This window comes from Sebastes umbrosus, chromosome 20, assembly GCF_015220745.1.
Source record: "Sebastes umbrosus isolate fSebUmb1 chromosome 20, fSebUmb1.pri, whole genome shotgun sequence".
NCBI lineage: Eukaryota > Metazoa > Chordata > Actinopteri > Perciformes > Sebastidae > Sebastes > Sebastes umbrosus.
Window position 1 is genome coordinate 16494152 of NC_051288.1, and position 16880 is coordinate 16511031.

Consider the following 16880-nt stretch of genomic DNA (forward strand, 5'->3'; position numbering starts at 1 on the left):
AGGCAAAACACAATGTTGTGTTGCCTAAACCTAAAGAAATTGTAGTTTTGTTACACAAACTTAAGTGTTTTTATTGCCTAAACCTAAAGAAGCCTTTTTATTTGTGTTCCAAACATAACCTTTTTATTCAGTTTTACATGTTAGAACGTGTTGCTTTTAAGTTTTGCTTTCACTTTTACAAGTAGGCCGCTAATGACCCACATCTGTGGTGCTTTTAGTGACTGACAATGCCCTTTAAAAGGCCTGGTAACAGTCCAATCTGGTGGATTGTTGAGGTAATTTAGCACATTAATCCGTAATAATTACCTCTTGCACCAATTGGTGTCATATTAAACCACAACTTTATGCTTCATGCCAGGAGCAGCCAAATGTATGTCATGTAAAACAACTCTTGTCTACTTACTGTACAGCTGAGGCCAATGTTTACTTCTAAATTTACTACAGCATTAGAGGAAGAACATTAAGGCTTGAATAACTTTACAACCAAGCCACGTCGTATGAAACTACACACAGCGGTAGTGAAAAACATTTGTCCTACTGGTGACCGTAATAAGACTGGCAGCTCGCCACTAACTGGGAACAGTTGTGTTGAGAGGCACGTCTACTGATGTAAAATGATCTGTGGGAGCATATAGAAAACTTCCATGCGTTTTTTCTTTTTCTGAGTCGGGGTGAGGAATTGCGCTGGCCTATAGACGGCAGCCAGCAGTTGTTCTCCCATGAGGGTGAGCAAGCATCTGGGAAGAAACGAGCGGGCGGATCAGATGAAGATGATGGCTAGATCTGCATATTTACAGCACAGGATTTTCAGATTGCACGACTCCCAAAGGCGAGTGTAGAAAACGAGAAGAAAAGGGTCCACGGAACTTCCCCTCGGAGGCTCGGAGGGCTTACAGTAATGGCTCCCAGGCACATCCACAGCCCCGCTATCCTGAGAGGACGGGGGAGGTTTCCTGTTCCACTTTCCAGTTGTGATATTGCTCTGCACCGCTGTTCAATACCACAACGTTCACAGGGAAGTCAGAGACATTAAAACATTATAGAGGAGTTGAAGGGGCATTTATACATAATGAAACTGGAACCGGGCAGGACTGAATCTGATAATCACACAGAATAAAATATTTTGGAAAGCAATTGGTTTTATTGCTTTTCTTAATCAGAATTAGGCAACAGATGTTACATCATGGAATATTTCTATCACTAGCCCACCGCCCCTACCTCATTTCACTTTTTTTATAGAAATAAAACCCATTTAGTTCCTTTTTGCGTATCAGCGCCGCATTATCAATACCCAGTTGGACAACGGACACTAGAAACTGAAAGTGAAAGTATCTGCTCTGTACGGAGTAAGATTTCACACACAAAGGACGAGAGAGAGTTGACAGACAAGACGATGGCGGAGGATTTGGTGTTTAAGTGAGAAGGAAAGGCGTGTATTTGGCAATACTTCAGATTTAAACTCAATGCTATAAGGGAACTATAACGTTAATGAGGCAATCGCCGTTCAGAGGACGGACCAGTCACCGCCAGTCTGCGCAGCGCCGGGTGGAAACCCGCGAAAGCTCGACCAGAGGACTGCCATCCAACGATAAAGATCAAAGTAAGCGCTTCTACAGATATTGAGCATCAAATTTTCTTGTAAAATGTCCGGTGTTGTCACAAGTTTATTAACCGGTGGGAAAGTTTCCTCACAGTCACATCCCTATCTGACACTGAAGGATCACTTGTTGGAGCTCACAAGCACATGACAGGTCTCACGTCCGCAATGAACTGGCTATTGCACGCCTTTATGGCGTTTTGATTCTCGGTGTGCCGTGCAACTCCAGCTCCGTCAAAATGCAACTGCATAGCAAAAACAACGGATCGGCTGGCCTTCAAAAGTTTTGCACGTTGTTTCATTCTTACCTGTAAATTCTTTGAACACTTGAAGCTTGAGAACAGAATGTGTTCAGCTGTTACATTAAGATTAAAACAGCTTGCTTATTTAGATAGCACTTGAAACATAAGCGACGGCGCTTAAAGCAAAACAACAATCCTCGCATGTCAAAGTTTATTTCAGAGCACAATACCATCTCTCCCTATAGAAGCGCGAGAGCAAAGTATGTGCGGTATACGGAGCGGCTGCAGAAGGTGCATGCACAGGCAGCATACAGCATGTTTCGGCTTTAAGCCACAGGACTGCAGTGCCCATTTGATCCCCCACCAGCAGGGAATTCTAGCTGATGCCGTCTCCCAACGGCCAACACTCGACTGAGGGCCCTCGCAGTCTTTCCCCAGCTGCTGTACGGCAGCGCTGGCACCTGTCTCTGACAAGCCTCGGCATTCACACCGACTCTGGTTTCCTGCAGCCGGCTGCCTGGCAGTCAGGTGACAAATGCTAACACACACTGCCTCCTCTGCAAACACGTACCGGCGAACCAAATCTAGAGAACCAAGGAGGCACTTAAGTGTGATCTCAGCCACTTTAAAAGGCATCGGCATCATAGTGAGAGAGGTCTTAGCCTCTCGTGTTTCTCTGTCTGATAGCGAACCCTGCCCCTGATTCAGGCTGTGGCTTGGAGGCTGTAAACCAAAGCTTCCCTCAACGCCTCTCACCCGCCCGGCTATGCTCTAACCACTGTTTTTGCATACCGCTCAGCTTGTGTAACCGTCGAGTGGTTTTTGCCCCGGCGAGACAATGGCTGCGTAACAGACTAAACAGAGCGGAGCCATCGAATGTGTTGCAAGAAGTGATAAACACAAATCTGTACAAGCGACGGAAAATAACTTGAAGCATTAATAATAAAAGCATTACAGGTGTGAAGATTTCTCAGGTGAGCGGGTCACCGTGCTGCAGAGGGCTTTGCTTATACCCACAGTAAACATCACAATCCACACTCTAATTATAACTCAATTTGAAACTCACAGAGTTCACAGAGAGTATGAAAGTCAATCTGGGTCAGTCTGACTTTGTAACACCGCCAACATTAACAAAAACCCTGCGGCAGTAGTTGTTTTTAATTCAGCTTCAGTTCAGTCTTTCACTCACTTCTAATTACATAGAAATTAAAAATGTTTGTTAAGACACTACGTGATAGATTGACACTAGAAGGTCACAGGTCTGCTCTTCTGGGGCATTTAATCACCACGACTGGTCCCGGCGCCGCCACAACTGCTGCATATAGAAAAAACTGTTATTTAACTCGCAGGATGTGGGGAGGGGGGTATGGCAAAGCATTGTGGTACTCACTCTGCCGCCCAGCCGACCACAGCCACGTTTCCCCACCTCATTTGCAAAGCAATCCCTCTTCCCTCTCACTCAGTGCATCTTTTTGTCATTCCCATGTCCAGGCTCCATTTGTTTTGTCCGCTGAGACGGCAAAGAGGAGGGAGGGAGGGAGGGGGAGTGGAGGGAAGTAGGGAACCAGGTCTCAAGGAGACTGCTCTGCAAACCAAAGAGCATCTTACACATGTACCCACATCCACCCAACCCACTAGGCAAACACACACTCTCCCCCCCGCCTGGCTAATGTGCCCTGACACTCGTACATCACCCGTAAATTGGCCAAATGAATTAACCACGGCCCCTGCTTAGCTTTACGGGCTTTAAATGGATTTCCTCCTCCCCAGGTCTGCCCAATAATTGCATTTATCCATCTTGTTGAAGCCGGGGTTTACACACTCGCAAAAGATCACGCCAATACCCCGGATGCATTTTCCGCTCCGGTGGAAAAGAGTGCGAGAGATTTGTCATCGGATCATAACAGGTAATTCAAACAACAATTAGCTCGGCGACTCCGCCATATGTCAATGTCCTGGTTCCTTATTGGACAGGTTGGTTAGAGCGATGAGGTGCCTTCTATCTCTTCATCTGTCTGTGTATCTCACTGTGATGAATTGAGCTTTGTAATACTTTTTTTTTTTTTTTTTTATCTATCACCCAAGCCTCCAGGTTAAAGCAGCAAACACTCACAGTAGGTCACGTGAGTCTTCTTGGTTGTTCACAGAGGCCGAGCTGTGAACACCAGCATCAGTGGGGGTCATCTCCGCACTTGTGAATGTTTGAACAGAAGTGCATTAGACACTGGGGGGGCCCAAAGGACAATTCAGCTATGTAAACACGCAGCAACTTCCTTCCCTCAGCTCCTCCAGGCCTGCGCTGAGACGAGCCACTGTTTAAACAGCACACACAGCATTCCTGTGCCTGGGCCCCGGCCAGCTGCTGCATCCTCACTGCAGGCCTGCCCGCCTGCCTGAGCAGAGGCAGATACAGGCCGCACAACGGCAAGGGTCATCCCCGACACACAAAGGGCTTTTATAGACATGCAAAACCGGACTACTAGAAGCGCTGGCTACTTACAAACGCTGACCTCCCACGGAAGAGAGATTAGCTATTAAAACTAAAATCATCACGTCGCCGAAGGATCCGTCCTGTAATGACGAAGCTGGACATTTATCTTTATTGATATTTCAAATATGTAAAGTGTGGCGGGCAATAAAGATAAGGGAGGCAGTAAAGAGGCGATAAAGAGCCTCCTGGTTCTAAAGGGCACTGTGACGTGCATCACATGACACAAAGGCCAACCCCGCCCGGCGATGCCAGGCTCTAATCTCAACTTTCATTATGACCGAACAAGTTTCAGATTCACGATTTATATCTACAATTAACCTCTGGCTTACACGCAAAGTAAAATAACTTGAGAATAAATGCAAAAAAATGTTCATAATACAAATCACCTCGACATTTTCAAAGATACTATTATATTAAAAAGTGTTCAACACTATCTGGCGATACGATACGTGTCATGATACAGTGGTAGCGATACGATAAATTGTGATATATTGCGATACTATAAGCAGTTTATTTAGCAGTAACATTTTCTTACACCCCTATTTAACACAAGGATTAAAGGCTGTTTAGATACGACCAAGACAAGTTACAGGCCAGTATCTCCTTACTGGTTTATCCACGAAAGACAAACTTTGAAATTTGTGGTGTTAATTTTGGACTTCGACAGGGATTGCTTCACTTAAATAGCTTCCAAACCAAATATGAAATTCAATCTCTCGCTCCAACAGTTTGGAGCAAGGGACTGCTGCCACGGGGGAAACCTGCTGGAATAAGACTTGTGTCCCATTTTGGGTCAAGACCCATTATTAGAGAAACCAGGATGTACTGCAGAATAATCATCCCAGGGGCCAAAGTATGTAAACTCGAGTTCGGGAACATGTGCAGCACTAAATCTACATTTAGCACAGAGGTGTACTAAATCAACCGTCACTCAGGTTTTATTATAGGAAGACTACAATAACTACTTCCTCCCTGTGTCAATGCCTCAGCAGTGGACTGCCAACAACGACGGTGCACTGCAGGTCATTATGTCAATCAAACAGTCATTTCAGGGTGACTGGACTGCATTGTTTTTCCACCACAACAAGTGTGCACGTTCCCTCTTGCCTATCATAGTTCATTTGGTTCCTCTGTCTGTCCGTCTGTCCGTCCATCAGCTCGGCCCTTCTGGCTGAACGGCGAAGGCCACTCATCTCACCTCGGGACAAGTTGTCCAAACAAGACACTCCATTCACTCTGACCCCTGGAGGGAGGGAGCCAATTGACAATTCACTCAGTGCCGTGAGTCAATTTGTTCACTTTTGGAATTGACCCCAAGCCGCGGCCGAAACAGCGGCCTCTCACTGGAGGGGAATGAATATGAGGACTGTAGAGGGGGGGGTGTTGATGAAGTTTTTTTTTAAGATGAAAACATGCTAAAACAATGTCCATGCATTTCGAGTTTCAGTGCTATGCATATCACAAGTAGAGTTAAAAATGCAAATATCTATTTTTTGAGAAAAACAAATATTATTTGAAAGTCAATCTAAAATGTAATGAATTTAAAATTAAGGCTGCCAAAGTTAATGCAATCATTTTGCGATTTTTAGGTTGCAGCGAGCTCAGTTTTAAAGCTAGAGTGAAGATACTGGTATCACATGAAACTATAAAACCTAATCAATCCTTTGGTATCAACCATGTCATACTAGTTTCGGCCGAGGTATAGTCAAGTCAGCACACTGACACACTGACAGCTGTTGTTGCCTGTTGGGCTTGAGTTTGCCATGTTATGATTTGAGCATATTTTTTATGCTAAATGCAGTACCTGTGAGGGTTTCTGGACAATATTTGTCATTGTTTTGTGTCGTTAATTGATTTCCAATCATAAATATATACATACGTTTGCATAAAGCAATCATATTTGTCCACTCCCATGTTGATAAGTGTATTAAATACTTGACAAATCTCCCTTTTTTATTTTGAACAAATAAAAAATGTGCGATTAATTTGCGATTCGATATTTTAATTGATTGACAGCCCTATTTAAAGTATAAAGTATTGTTTACAGACTGTATACAATAACACTGTAATCTATTTAAAGTGTGTGCTACCAATCATATTGCAGCTTTTTGGAGCCAATAAACACACACAATACCTGCTGGCAATCCAACGCTCGCGTGTACAGCGTGGGCCATGTGTGGATGTTGACAAGCTGTTCACATGACATGTTAGCTAGCTCAGTACACAAGTTGACAGCTGTCTCTTTACAAGAGGCGTATTATGATTGTGTGTAAATAGGTTTCCAACAGCTGGTTAAAGAGCTAACATGGGGAATTTAGTCTTAATCTGTTTTCCACTGGAATTGGTTCATCAACTAGAAGAATCCAAACGCCGGTCCACACGGCACGCCAGTGTAAAGGGGTTACATTATATTAGCCTTGTGCATTTTAAAGTAATCTCGCCAACATTTTTTTCCCCTTCCAAATCCTACCATAATCCGCAAGATTAGCAGATTAATTTATTTCTGCTTGCACTCTTTAAAAACCTCCCTCACCTTTCGCGGGCGGTTATGAATCCACCACCTTTTTTTTTTTTTTTACGACAAACAAGCAGACGCTTCCCGAACACACACGCACATAATCGCACACACGCGCTCCTCGGAGCTTATCCTGCTACAATTAAAAGTTTAATTAGTAGATCAAAAATACACGGACTGGAATTTTATCACCTTAAACTCCTCCATTATGTGTTTAGCACACACACACAGAGTGCCTCCTTCCCATCTGAGCCATTTTGAAGAGATTATCAGCATGCAGAAATTCCCTTGACTGTATTAAGACTGGAGATACAAAAACAAGACTGATGGAAAACAACATCTGTGTATTATTCTGCAATGTAGCTACACACAGAGTTTGATATTATTTATGTTTAATACGTAATTAGAATTTAAATATTGCAGAATATAGGAGCTCTAACTACCACAAGATAAATAAACTGAGGTAACATACTTGTTTGCATTTTATGTTGAATTATTCCAGTATTTTCTACCACTATTGTTTGATTATTCATGTGCAAGAAAAAGGGGAAAAAAAAGTATTTAAAAAAAAAAAAGACGCTAGCATGAATGAGATTCTTCTTCTGTGGTGCGTTCCAGAGCATTCTACCACATCCATAAAAGGCTGGTGTACCACAGGTGTTCACTGCACACTGGCACGGCTAGTCATTATCTAGCCCGACATGATCATTAAGAGCTGTGATGGCAGTGTGGCACCTCCTCCCTGCGTGCACACACACACACACACAAGTTGGAGTGAAAAAAAAACTCCAGTGGAGACTCAAGCACTCCCTATCAGTCATTGTAAAAAAAAAGAGGTGAGAGGGGAAGCTCCTTTCTCAACGAAAAGCATGTCAGCGCCAGTGCACTTTGACCCTTCCCAAACACACTCCACAATCCAAACAGAAAGGCCCGGCACTGCCAGAATTCCTCCAGCGTCACAGCGGCCCTCTCACCCAGAGCTTTTAAGGCAAATTTTTTGATGACGACGAGTGTGGGAAGCAACGTGGAGGAGAGGGTAAGGGGAGGGGGGGGATTCAGAGGCAGAAACCACACACATGAACACATGCCTGCCCGTCAAGCGTGGCTGCAAACTGAAACTGCTCCAATCCGTGTTCCTCTCCGCTGTTTTTTTTCCTCAACAGGAAGATAAATGTGAAGCCTAGGGGCACTATTGTTTGGACATCTAACCAGGAACTGTCGCTGCTCTCATTGCCCTGGCATTAACAGCAATTATGCGCTCTATTCAGACGGCTTTTGTGCGTCCGACCCCCAGCCCCCCCGCCGCCGCCGTCGCCCCCTTCCACCAAACACACATTTCCCGCTTTTCTCTGTCCCCCCCTCTTCCTCCTCCCCTTGCCCCGTGCTTTCCCTCCCACTCCGCTACTGGTGAACTCATTTGGCTACTGGAGCACTCTGGTCCCATTATGAATGAACTTACAGAAATATGCACATTCAAGGCGAGGAAAAGACGAAGTAGAAGAAAAAAAAAAGAAAAGAAATGCACATACCAGAAGTAGTTCTGGAGTGATACCCGAGCTCAAACATTTCTTCATATAACATTCTGGGGATTTCTTGGGTTAAATGCACATTTACAGGCTCTACAGGACAACTAAACACTCAAACTGCCTCGCAAGAAAATGACATTTCCAACGGTTTTGTAATTATGACACTTTGTGAAAAATACCAATTCTACAGCAGGTAATCATCTCTTGAAACTAGCTAATCCCAACCATAACCTTCATATCTAAAAGAAGCGATCAATAGTCATTTTAAGCTTATCTTTTTTCAGCTGGATGCAGCGCAGTAACACCAATGCCAATAAAATCTCATCATCTATAATCTATCTTATCGCTATTTTCAATAAGCCTTTATTTGAAACAGCTCCATGGAAGTTCACTCTATTGGCTGGAAACGAGAGGAAGCTCCATAAACAACACTGTCAACACGTGTACTTGCACTAGAGGCCACTTAACAGGGATGAATGGATCAGCTATACACTGAGTTAGAATTTTAAATTCAATAAGGGCAATGTAATTTGAAGGTACTGATGGGAAGTCTGGTGTATATTCATGTTTAGAGCTGCAACGATTAATCGCGATAATTATTCGGCATTTATTTTGATATTCGGTTAATCGGTTTGAGTATTTTTTTAAGACAAAAGTGGAAATTCTCTGATTCCAGCGTCTTAAATGTTAATATTTTCTGGTTTCTTTCCTCCTCTATGACAGTAAACTGAATATCTTTGAGTGGTGGACGAAACAAGACATTTGAGGACGTCATCTTGATCGACATTTTGACAATTTATAGTCGGGATGCACCGACACCGATAGTAGATTGGACATCGGCGATACTGACTCATATAGCTGGATCGGGTATCGTGACAATGGAGCCGATCTATTCAATTCAATTCTATGCTTGGATACTACATACATTATAGACTGGAATTTTAGTTTCTTTAACTGTTTAAGTGTTTAAGTTTTGACCAATTTGTTGCTGCGTTAACAAGGTTTCCACTTGAATTGCAATTCCTGATAATTTAAGATTTTTTTGCCAAGTTGTTGGTGTATGATTTATTATTTTAATAATAAATATCAATTCAGTAAATGTGTATCTATGTATTTATATGTTACATTTTGTTTTACAAAGTTAGGAATGTTTAAGTCAAGCCTGATGTTGACTTTCACATAACAGAATAATCCCAGTCACTTCCACACAGTGAGGCATACAGTTTATTAATCTAACACTAGTACTCGGTATCGGCCGATACCTAAAGCCCAGGTATCGCTATCGGGACTGAAAAAGTTGGATCGGTGAATCCCTAATTTATAGACCAGACCTCATCCCTAATTCATAGACCAAACAACTAATCAAAACATAAACAACAGATTACTCGACAATGAAATGAATCGTTCGTTGCAGCCCTATTCATGTTTAAGTATTCCAAAATGCAGACTTTTCCTTTAAAAAGAGAAACAGAAAGAGAAAATGCTCAAAGAAAAAAAATAATGTCTGGTTCTGTCTGTGCACATCTCCGCACTGCTTTTGAAATTAAAAGTGAACTTGCCAACAATTCTAGTAGGGACTGCAAAATGTGCCGTCCACCGAAGGGAAAAACACAGTAAATAAAAATAAAGCAACATGCTCTGTATATGGGTACAAATTTAACCAGTGGCCACATGCACACGCACACACACAATAATTTAATTTCCATGTTTCAGGGAGCCCCAAGCCCTGTGGGCCAGGAGCACAGCAAGCCTATATTTAACAGATGACAAAAGTTGCATTCCAGATGTACAGTACTATCTTTGTGTTGAGCTCTATAGAAATGCATGGGAGAAAGAGGGAGCGAGGGGGGTGTGTGCGGCTGGGAGAGGAGGGGGGTTACACTGGGGGCTGGATGGGGCGGGGGGGGGGCACCAGTGCACAGCTGCTAAACTAATGCCTTTTTTTTTCTTTCAGGCACAGAAAAGCAGAGTGTGGTGGCTCACTGACAGAAACAAGGAAGGATACAGGAGGTGGTAATAGATTTATCCATTCTGGGAATAATTTGTTTTACCAAAAAAAAGAAAAAGAAATACCCAGGCTGTGCTATGACTTAATGAGTACCAGGCATAATCTGTTACATTGAAGTCAAAATTAGGCATCAGATTAGCTGGTTATTGCATTAAAAACAATGAAGTCAATGATTTAATTAGAAAAAGGTTCAGCCCCGAACCAGACTTGACTGCAGCTGAACGTCAGCTACACCCAAGCCCAGCCACCAGGGAACCACGACTCCCTTTGCACTAGTTAAAAATCTGATTAGAAACACACTCACACATTTTTTTTTTTTTTTTTGCCTCTGTGGTGTTTCAAGCAGAGTGACAGATCGACGTAAGCTCTCGCTCGGCTCAGCCTGCCAACATCATCAGCATTAGACAATTAAGCCCCGCTCGCTGAGAGAGAGAAAAAATATATATATGCATCTCCTCGGTAAATATTTACTGCACAAATCTTTTCCATTCATTCACCAGGCACTAACAAAACCTTACTGTACTCCCTCTCTCTCTGAATCCCCCACCACCACCAGCACCACCACCTCCCCTCCACCCCTACATCTGCGATTCATTGACTTTACAATTTACCACATGTCGAGATGGGAGAGGTCGAGCCTCCATCTGAATCACGGCACAAATATGCAAGTGATTTATTGTTTTAAAAACCCTGGGCCGATTTAGTGCAACTCCACTTTTCCCGAGCATTACTCCTATTGGCAGACCATGAACAATTACAGTTCGGACTAATTAAGCTCCGAGAATGTGCTGTGCACCGCTAATGTCTAGCAGGCCCCAATTTTAATTTAATGGTGCCAAACTTTGCCTCCCAGCCCCCCCCCACTCCCACCTCCTTCCTCTTTCTCTAACTTAACTCCTCAAATCCAAAGCAGATTGTGCTTTTTATGACTGTTTATTGAGTCGAAGAAAAATAAGGACCTTTTCTTTCCCCTCTCCTCGCATAGGATGAGAGAACCAGCAGAGAGAGAGAGAGAGAGAGAGAGAGAGAGAGAGGAAGAGATGGAGCACAAAAAGGAGTAGTGGGAGGGAGAGAGAGAGCGGGAGCTGCTTCCGCCATACTTTGTAAACAAAAGTGATTTGCAAGACAAAAGGAGCGCAACCTTCCAACTAAACTCAGAGTGCATTTTGCGGCTAGAGGCACAAAATGCGGCCGCGGTGCGCCGCGAAACCCCCCGCGGACACCAATTAGGCCCCATTAACATGTAAAGCCAATTTGATAAGGTGTGGGCCCTATCCCTTAAATCCGCATTAAACTATCTTTCCTCTTGTCACAGCCAAAAAAAATCCATTTACAGCAGCCGAACACACATAATCCATATGATATACCATTGTTATGCTTATGCCGCTGCCACGTTTTAGGAAAGATACTGTCTGTCTGTGTCAATTATAACAGATAAGGCCACAGCGAATGTGTGCACGTGAGCACAAAGGAGGTGGTGTTGCATTCACGTCTGCATGTTCATTACAATAATCTGACCAGAAAATCCTCCATTATGTCTTCCGAAAATAAAAAAAAAAATGATAAAGGGAGATTATTTTTCCCCCAAGAAGGTGAATCTGCGGCAACATCCTGGCACGACAACACAAATGAGACAAAGAGGGAAAAAGGGGAGAAAAGCTATTGTTTCAACCACACAAAGCCTTGTAGTGGAATCGCCACGGGTTCTGGGAGCGTCTTTTTTCACTCTAAAACACAGCGGTGGATGCTTGGTGTTGCGTTTTCACCCCCACCACCCCCACTTTCTTGTTCTTTTTTAAACTACTCGTAATTATACGTCGAAACTCAAAACCTCCGCCAAAAGTCTCCAGGCTCTGAGAATTATGGGGCCAGGGGTGGCGTCAAATATCTTAACATTCATAAGTCCGAGAGGCAGTAAATAAAGCCAGTGGATTTACGGCCCTGCAGCCCCCAATGCAGGAGAGCTGGCCGCCCAGATCCCGCTCTCTCCCTCCCTGAGCCTCTGCGTCTCCAGACCTGTTGAGGTGTGATGTTAGCCCACAGCACCACAGTTAACCCGCCGCCTTTTTTCACAAGCCCTGTGTGTTAGCATCGGCAGGAAACAAAAGGTAGAGGAAGAGAGATAGAGAGAGCAAAAAGGGAACAGGGGGGGAAAGTGAAAGGAGATAGAAAACCGTGGGGTGAACTGGGCAGGCCACTTCTCCGATTCAACCTGCACCCAGTGATCCAGCAGGCCTTTGTGTGAGGTTTGGGGAGGAGGGAGACGGAGAGGAGGAGACAAGCTTTTAAAGCCCGGGCACAACGTCATGTCAAATTGCTAAATGATACTAAATTGTGAGCCTTTTTGGACTTAGCTGGTAGGAAAAACAAATTCTCACTGATTATGGCTCCCAGAGGTCAGACAAATTATGGTAACCGACACATGCAGGAATTTATTTTTCTCCCACTCAAGTCAAGCAAAGAGAAAAATCACAGGTAAAATGTCCACATAGATCAGGATTACTGCCAGCTGACTGAAAAATAAATCTAAATTTATCAGATTTTTTTTCCCTCTGAGAAATACCTGAAAAATCTCAATTAAATAATTTAAAATAAATATAAAAACACATATTTAAAGGCCCAGAAATCCACATCCTAAAAATAATATCACAGCATCGCCCAAACCGAAGAGGAGCAGAAGAAGAAGAAGAGGAAAAGCAGCTAGAATCAAAAGCCTTTCATGACAAGACAGAGAAAGTCTCATTCCAATAATACTAGCAGTCATATTCAGCAGCGCCTCACATGACACGTTAGGGAGCAAGACAGCTAATCAATGTCCAGGTGAATTATTTATGCCAGCTTTAAGTCTAATACATTTATATTACAGCGGCCGCTGACTTCAAAGCTCTAATGGCTGGACACACAGGGCGCCGCAGACAGTGGGGGCCGAGGCGGTACAGTAGGAAGATCACCGCCAGCCCAAAACCATGTTCATCACCCACAGTCACTGTTCAGGTGTGGATTCAGCTTTGATAAATGTGCCAATAAAGCATCTGCTCAATAAATTTGTTATGATCTTGAAAGTGACGCAGAGAGGAAACCAAACAACAGGTAACAAATCAAAATTTAAATAATAAAAAAGGGTGCTTCTTTTTGTGAGAATAATATTTCAGGGGTGGAATTAAGAGGGCAAAAGGTCACCGCCGTCTCGCCGCAGCATCCTCCAACCACGCTGCACAATTTACTGCTTTTCCAACTGCTGCATAAGCACAATGAAGCGAGCGCTCCACAGACGAGCACCGGCCACAAAAGAAGAAAAACTACAAAACCTCTGCCACCGAAACAAGGAAGTGCTCTCAGTTGAAATCATGTGTGTGTTGTTGTGTGTTTGTGTCAGAGCGCTGATGAGAATAATGAGTGACTAATTCCACATACCAGCCGGCAGTAGCGTTAACAAGGCTGACTAAGAGGGGAAAGAATGGCAAAATGTTCTCATATGTGCATATGCCGGGAATGATAAAATCTTTTTAAAACTATAAAAACACACACACACAGGAGTAGTGTGTGTAAGCAGCAAAAAAAATGATTTCATGTGAAACCCTGGGCGAATTGTGTTGAACTCAAATTGTGTCAAACACAAAAGGAGGCATTATGTGTCAGATGTGCATTTATTTTCAAGGTGTGCAACAAAAAAAATATCAGTTAGCTAAAGCTGAAGTGGTGGTGTTGGTGGTGGTGGTGAGGGGGTGGAGGAGGTCATATTTCCTAATGCCTGGTCTTTGCCTTAACCTTGTAAAATGAGATGACAGGTCCTAAAGCGCAGACTTGTAATTGCAACCGTTTAAAATAGGGGGGCTAAAAAACACCCATGGTTGAGGAAAATTATGCCGCTTAAGGATCGCCGTTGCCCAGTGGGACTGGCAAGGTGCTGAGCAAATGAGTAAGTGTGCATAATTATAGCGCAGCTGATTGTGTCTAAATAACATGAATTTATTTATAAATATGGGTTTACATAGCACATGCTTTTTTTTTTTTTTTTTAGGGGGGGGATTCCTCATTAGAAGCACATGCATAGTGTTATCCCATTCAATAAATCACACTTTTTAAAAAAAAATAATAAATAAATATCAATAAGAAATAATTTAATGTTTTAAATTTAAAAAAAAAAATTAATGCATGCACCTTTAACATAATGTCTTTATAGCTTTTGACACATGCAAATCACTTTTACTCATTTGCATATTGATTTTTTATTTGTGTGCTTTTTGCATTGCTTTGCAGTGAATGCTCATGTGCTCAGCTTGTGGATAGAAAAAAGGGCATGTTTGATGAGGCTGTGCAAACACAAGCCAAGTGCATTATTCAGTGGGTTAAAAAAAAACATGCACTTGTAGCCTTGCACAATAATAATAATAATAATTGTTATAATAATAATTATTATTTATCATGCATTTAATTTTTAAAAAAAAGTTAAATTTGAGAGGGAAGTGGAAATGTCAAGTGCACATGAGCTACCATAATAATATCCCATTTTCATAGCTTTAGTTAGCACTGTTAGCATGCTAGCTGCACGACAAAACATGTACTGTACACTTCAGGAGTTGCAAAACTACAGTTTTTACGCACTTTTTCTGGGTGACAACAACACACACCGTGTCCGGCTGTCTCAACCCGTGTGTGAGAGAGACAGGAGAGAGTGTGTGTGCACATACAAGTGGTAAATAAATGAAACTTACTGTGCGTGCTGTTGGAGAAAGTGATCCATTGGGAAGGTAGGGGCTCGTGAGATCTGGGATCATTATAAATGGATAGCCCGGGTACGGTGGGCTCTTGAACAGCCCTCCATCTTGCCTTTTCGCAGCTAACATGGCGAAGGGGAGGTGGGGTAGGAAACAAGAAGAAAAGTTTGTTTTTAATAATAATAATAATAATAATAATAAGCGTGTCACATTTAAAGCAGGAGGAGTTAACCTCCGTCTGATACAATGTCACAAAAAATAGAACGCCAGGCGGAAGAATATTGCAACAATGTAACTCACCCTCCTCTAAACTTTCTCTTGTTTTGTCTCTGAAAGTTTCAGATCTAGGCGGAGGCCGTCTTTCCGCCTTGAAATGCAATGAAAACACAGGGATTGCGTTAAAGTTAACACGATAACTTTCTTTTTTTTAAAAGTCTAAAACACATGAGAGGGGTGACAAATGTAGAGGCCGCTCAGAACAACTCAGCAGAGCAGCGCGTTTTTTTTTTTTGATGCCGCAAGAAAAACTTACCTCTGAATCCGACGAGCTGTTTTGATTCGTTTCCGACTCGTTTACAAGAGAAGATTTGACATCGGCTAAATCCCTTTCTGCCGAGGAGTTCTCCGAGATTTTCTCTTCCTGCTCCCCTTCGTCTTTGAAGGAAATCATCTCATCGTTTGCACCCAGATCGTCCCCTCCACCGCCGTTGAGCTGCGGCATTTTTCCTCTCTCTCCGCGGTGCAAAAAAAAATGTGTGGAGCAAAAAAAAAACGCGAAGTTTTTTTTAAAAACACCCCTCTATGGTCTCGGCGAAAAGAAAAGAAAGTCCGAGTTTAAAGTTTTTTTTGGAGAGGGGGGGTCTTGTATTGGCGTTTTCCACAAAAAACACAACAGCTCTGGCTGTGTTTGGTTTGGTACAAAACTTAAAAAAAGAAAGAAGGGGGTAAAATCTTGGCAGGGAGAAAGGGAAGCCGGAGAAGGAGCCGAGCCGCTCGGATTGAGTGAGTTGAAGTTGGTCGGAGTGGTTTTCAGTTCAAAGGCGGCGCTGATTGACAGATAGAGAGGGATGGAAATAGAGAGAGTCTGGATTCAGGATTATTGACAGGGAGAGAAACACACAAGAAACTAATGAGATTCAAACAGGGAGGGACTTGAAGTGACGTTTTCATAAATAGGAGGAAAAAAAGGGAGAGAGAGAGGAGGGAGAGAGAGAGAGAGAGAGAAAGAGAGAAAGAGAGAGAGAGGACTGCAGTGAAAAAGCATGTGAGGAGAGAAAAAGGCAGTTTTGGGGAGCAGGACAGTGATGGTAAAATAGGAGGAAGATGCTTGTAAATGTGGATTAAACGCACATATGGGCGGTCTCCTGGTGGTGGTGGTGGTGGTGGTGGTGGTGGAGGGAGAAAATAAAAAAAGAGGGGTACTTCCTCAGGCAGTTTGACTCCATTCCTGTCACACTGGGGCCAAATTCTCACTTTTTTATTTTTTTGCTTATAAAATAAGAGGCCTATCAAATTCCTATTTTTAATCTGCTTTTGTCAGATCTATTTTTTATTCATTACATTAGATAATATTTCCTCAGATCTATTTTTTTTTTTTTTTTTTTAGTATGGGGTTGGTGTTGCTGCCTTTTTCTTGACAGGTGTGATGTCCTCTGGGACTATAACCTGGATTCCTCTCTGGCAAGCACAGACTGTTTTTATTTTCTCCCTCAGCAGTAACATTGGACACAAATAACTCTTACTCTTATAGACATATAAAAAAAAAGACCTATAGAAGATAATG

The 16880-nt window shown here is 42.9% G+C and overlaps 1 protein-coding gene across 34 annotated transcripts in view; it reads right to left on the reverse strand.

Moving 5' to 3' along the window:
• tcf7l2 (transcription factor 7 like 2) overlaps positions 1-16223 on the reverse strand; it is a 97679-nt gene extending 81456 nt beyond the window's left edge. For 10 of the 34 annotated variants that reach the window (XM_037754500.1, XM_037754483.1, XM_037754494.1 and 7 more), the window contains exons 1-3: positions 15630-16223; positions 15398-15464; positions 15095-15219 (exon numbers count right to left, since the gene is read on the reverse strand). In XM_037754500.1, coding sequence (XP_037610428.1) covers positions 15095-15219; positions 15398-15464; positions 15630-15818 — 381 coding nt within the window. In that variant the 5' untranslated portion in view covers positions 15819-16223. The remainder of the gene's footprint in view (positions 1-15094; positions 15220-15397; positions 15465-15629) is intronic. The other 24 variants (XM_037754501.1, XM_037754498.1, XM_037754499.1 and 21 more) reach the window with 4 other exon arrangements.
• Between the last annotated feature and the right edge of the window lie 657 nt (positions 16224-16880).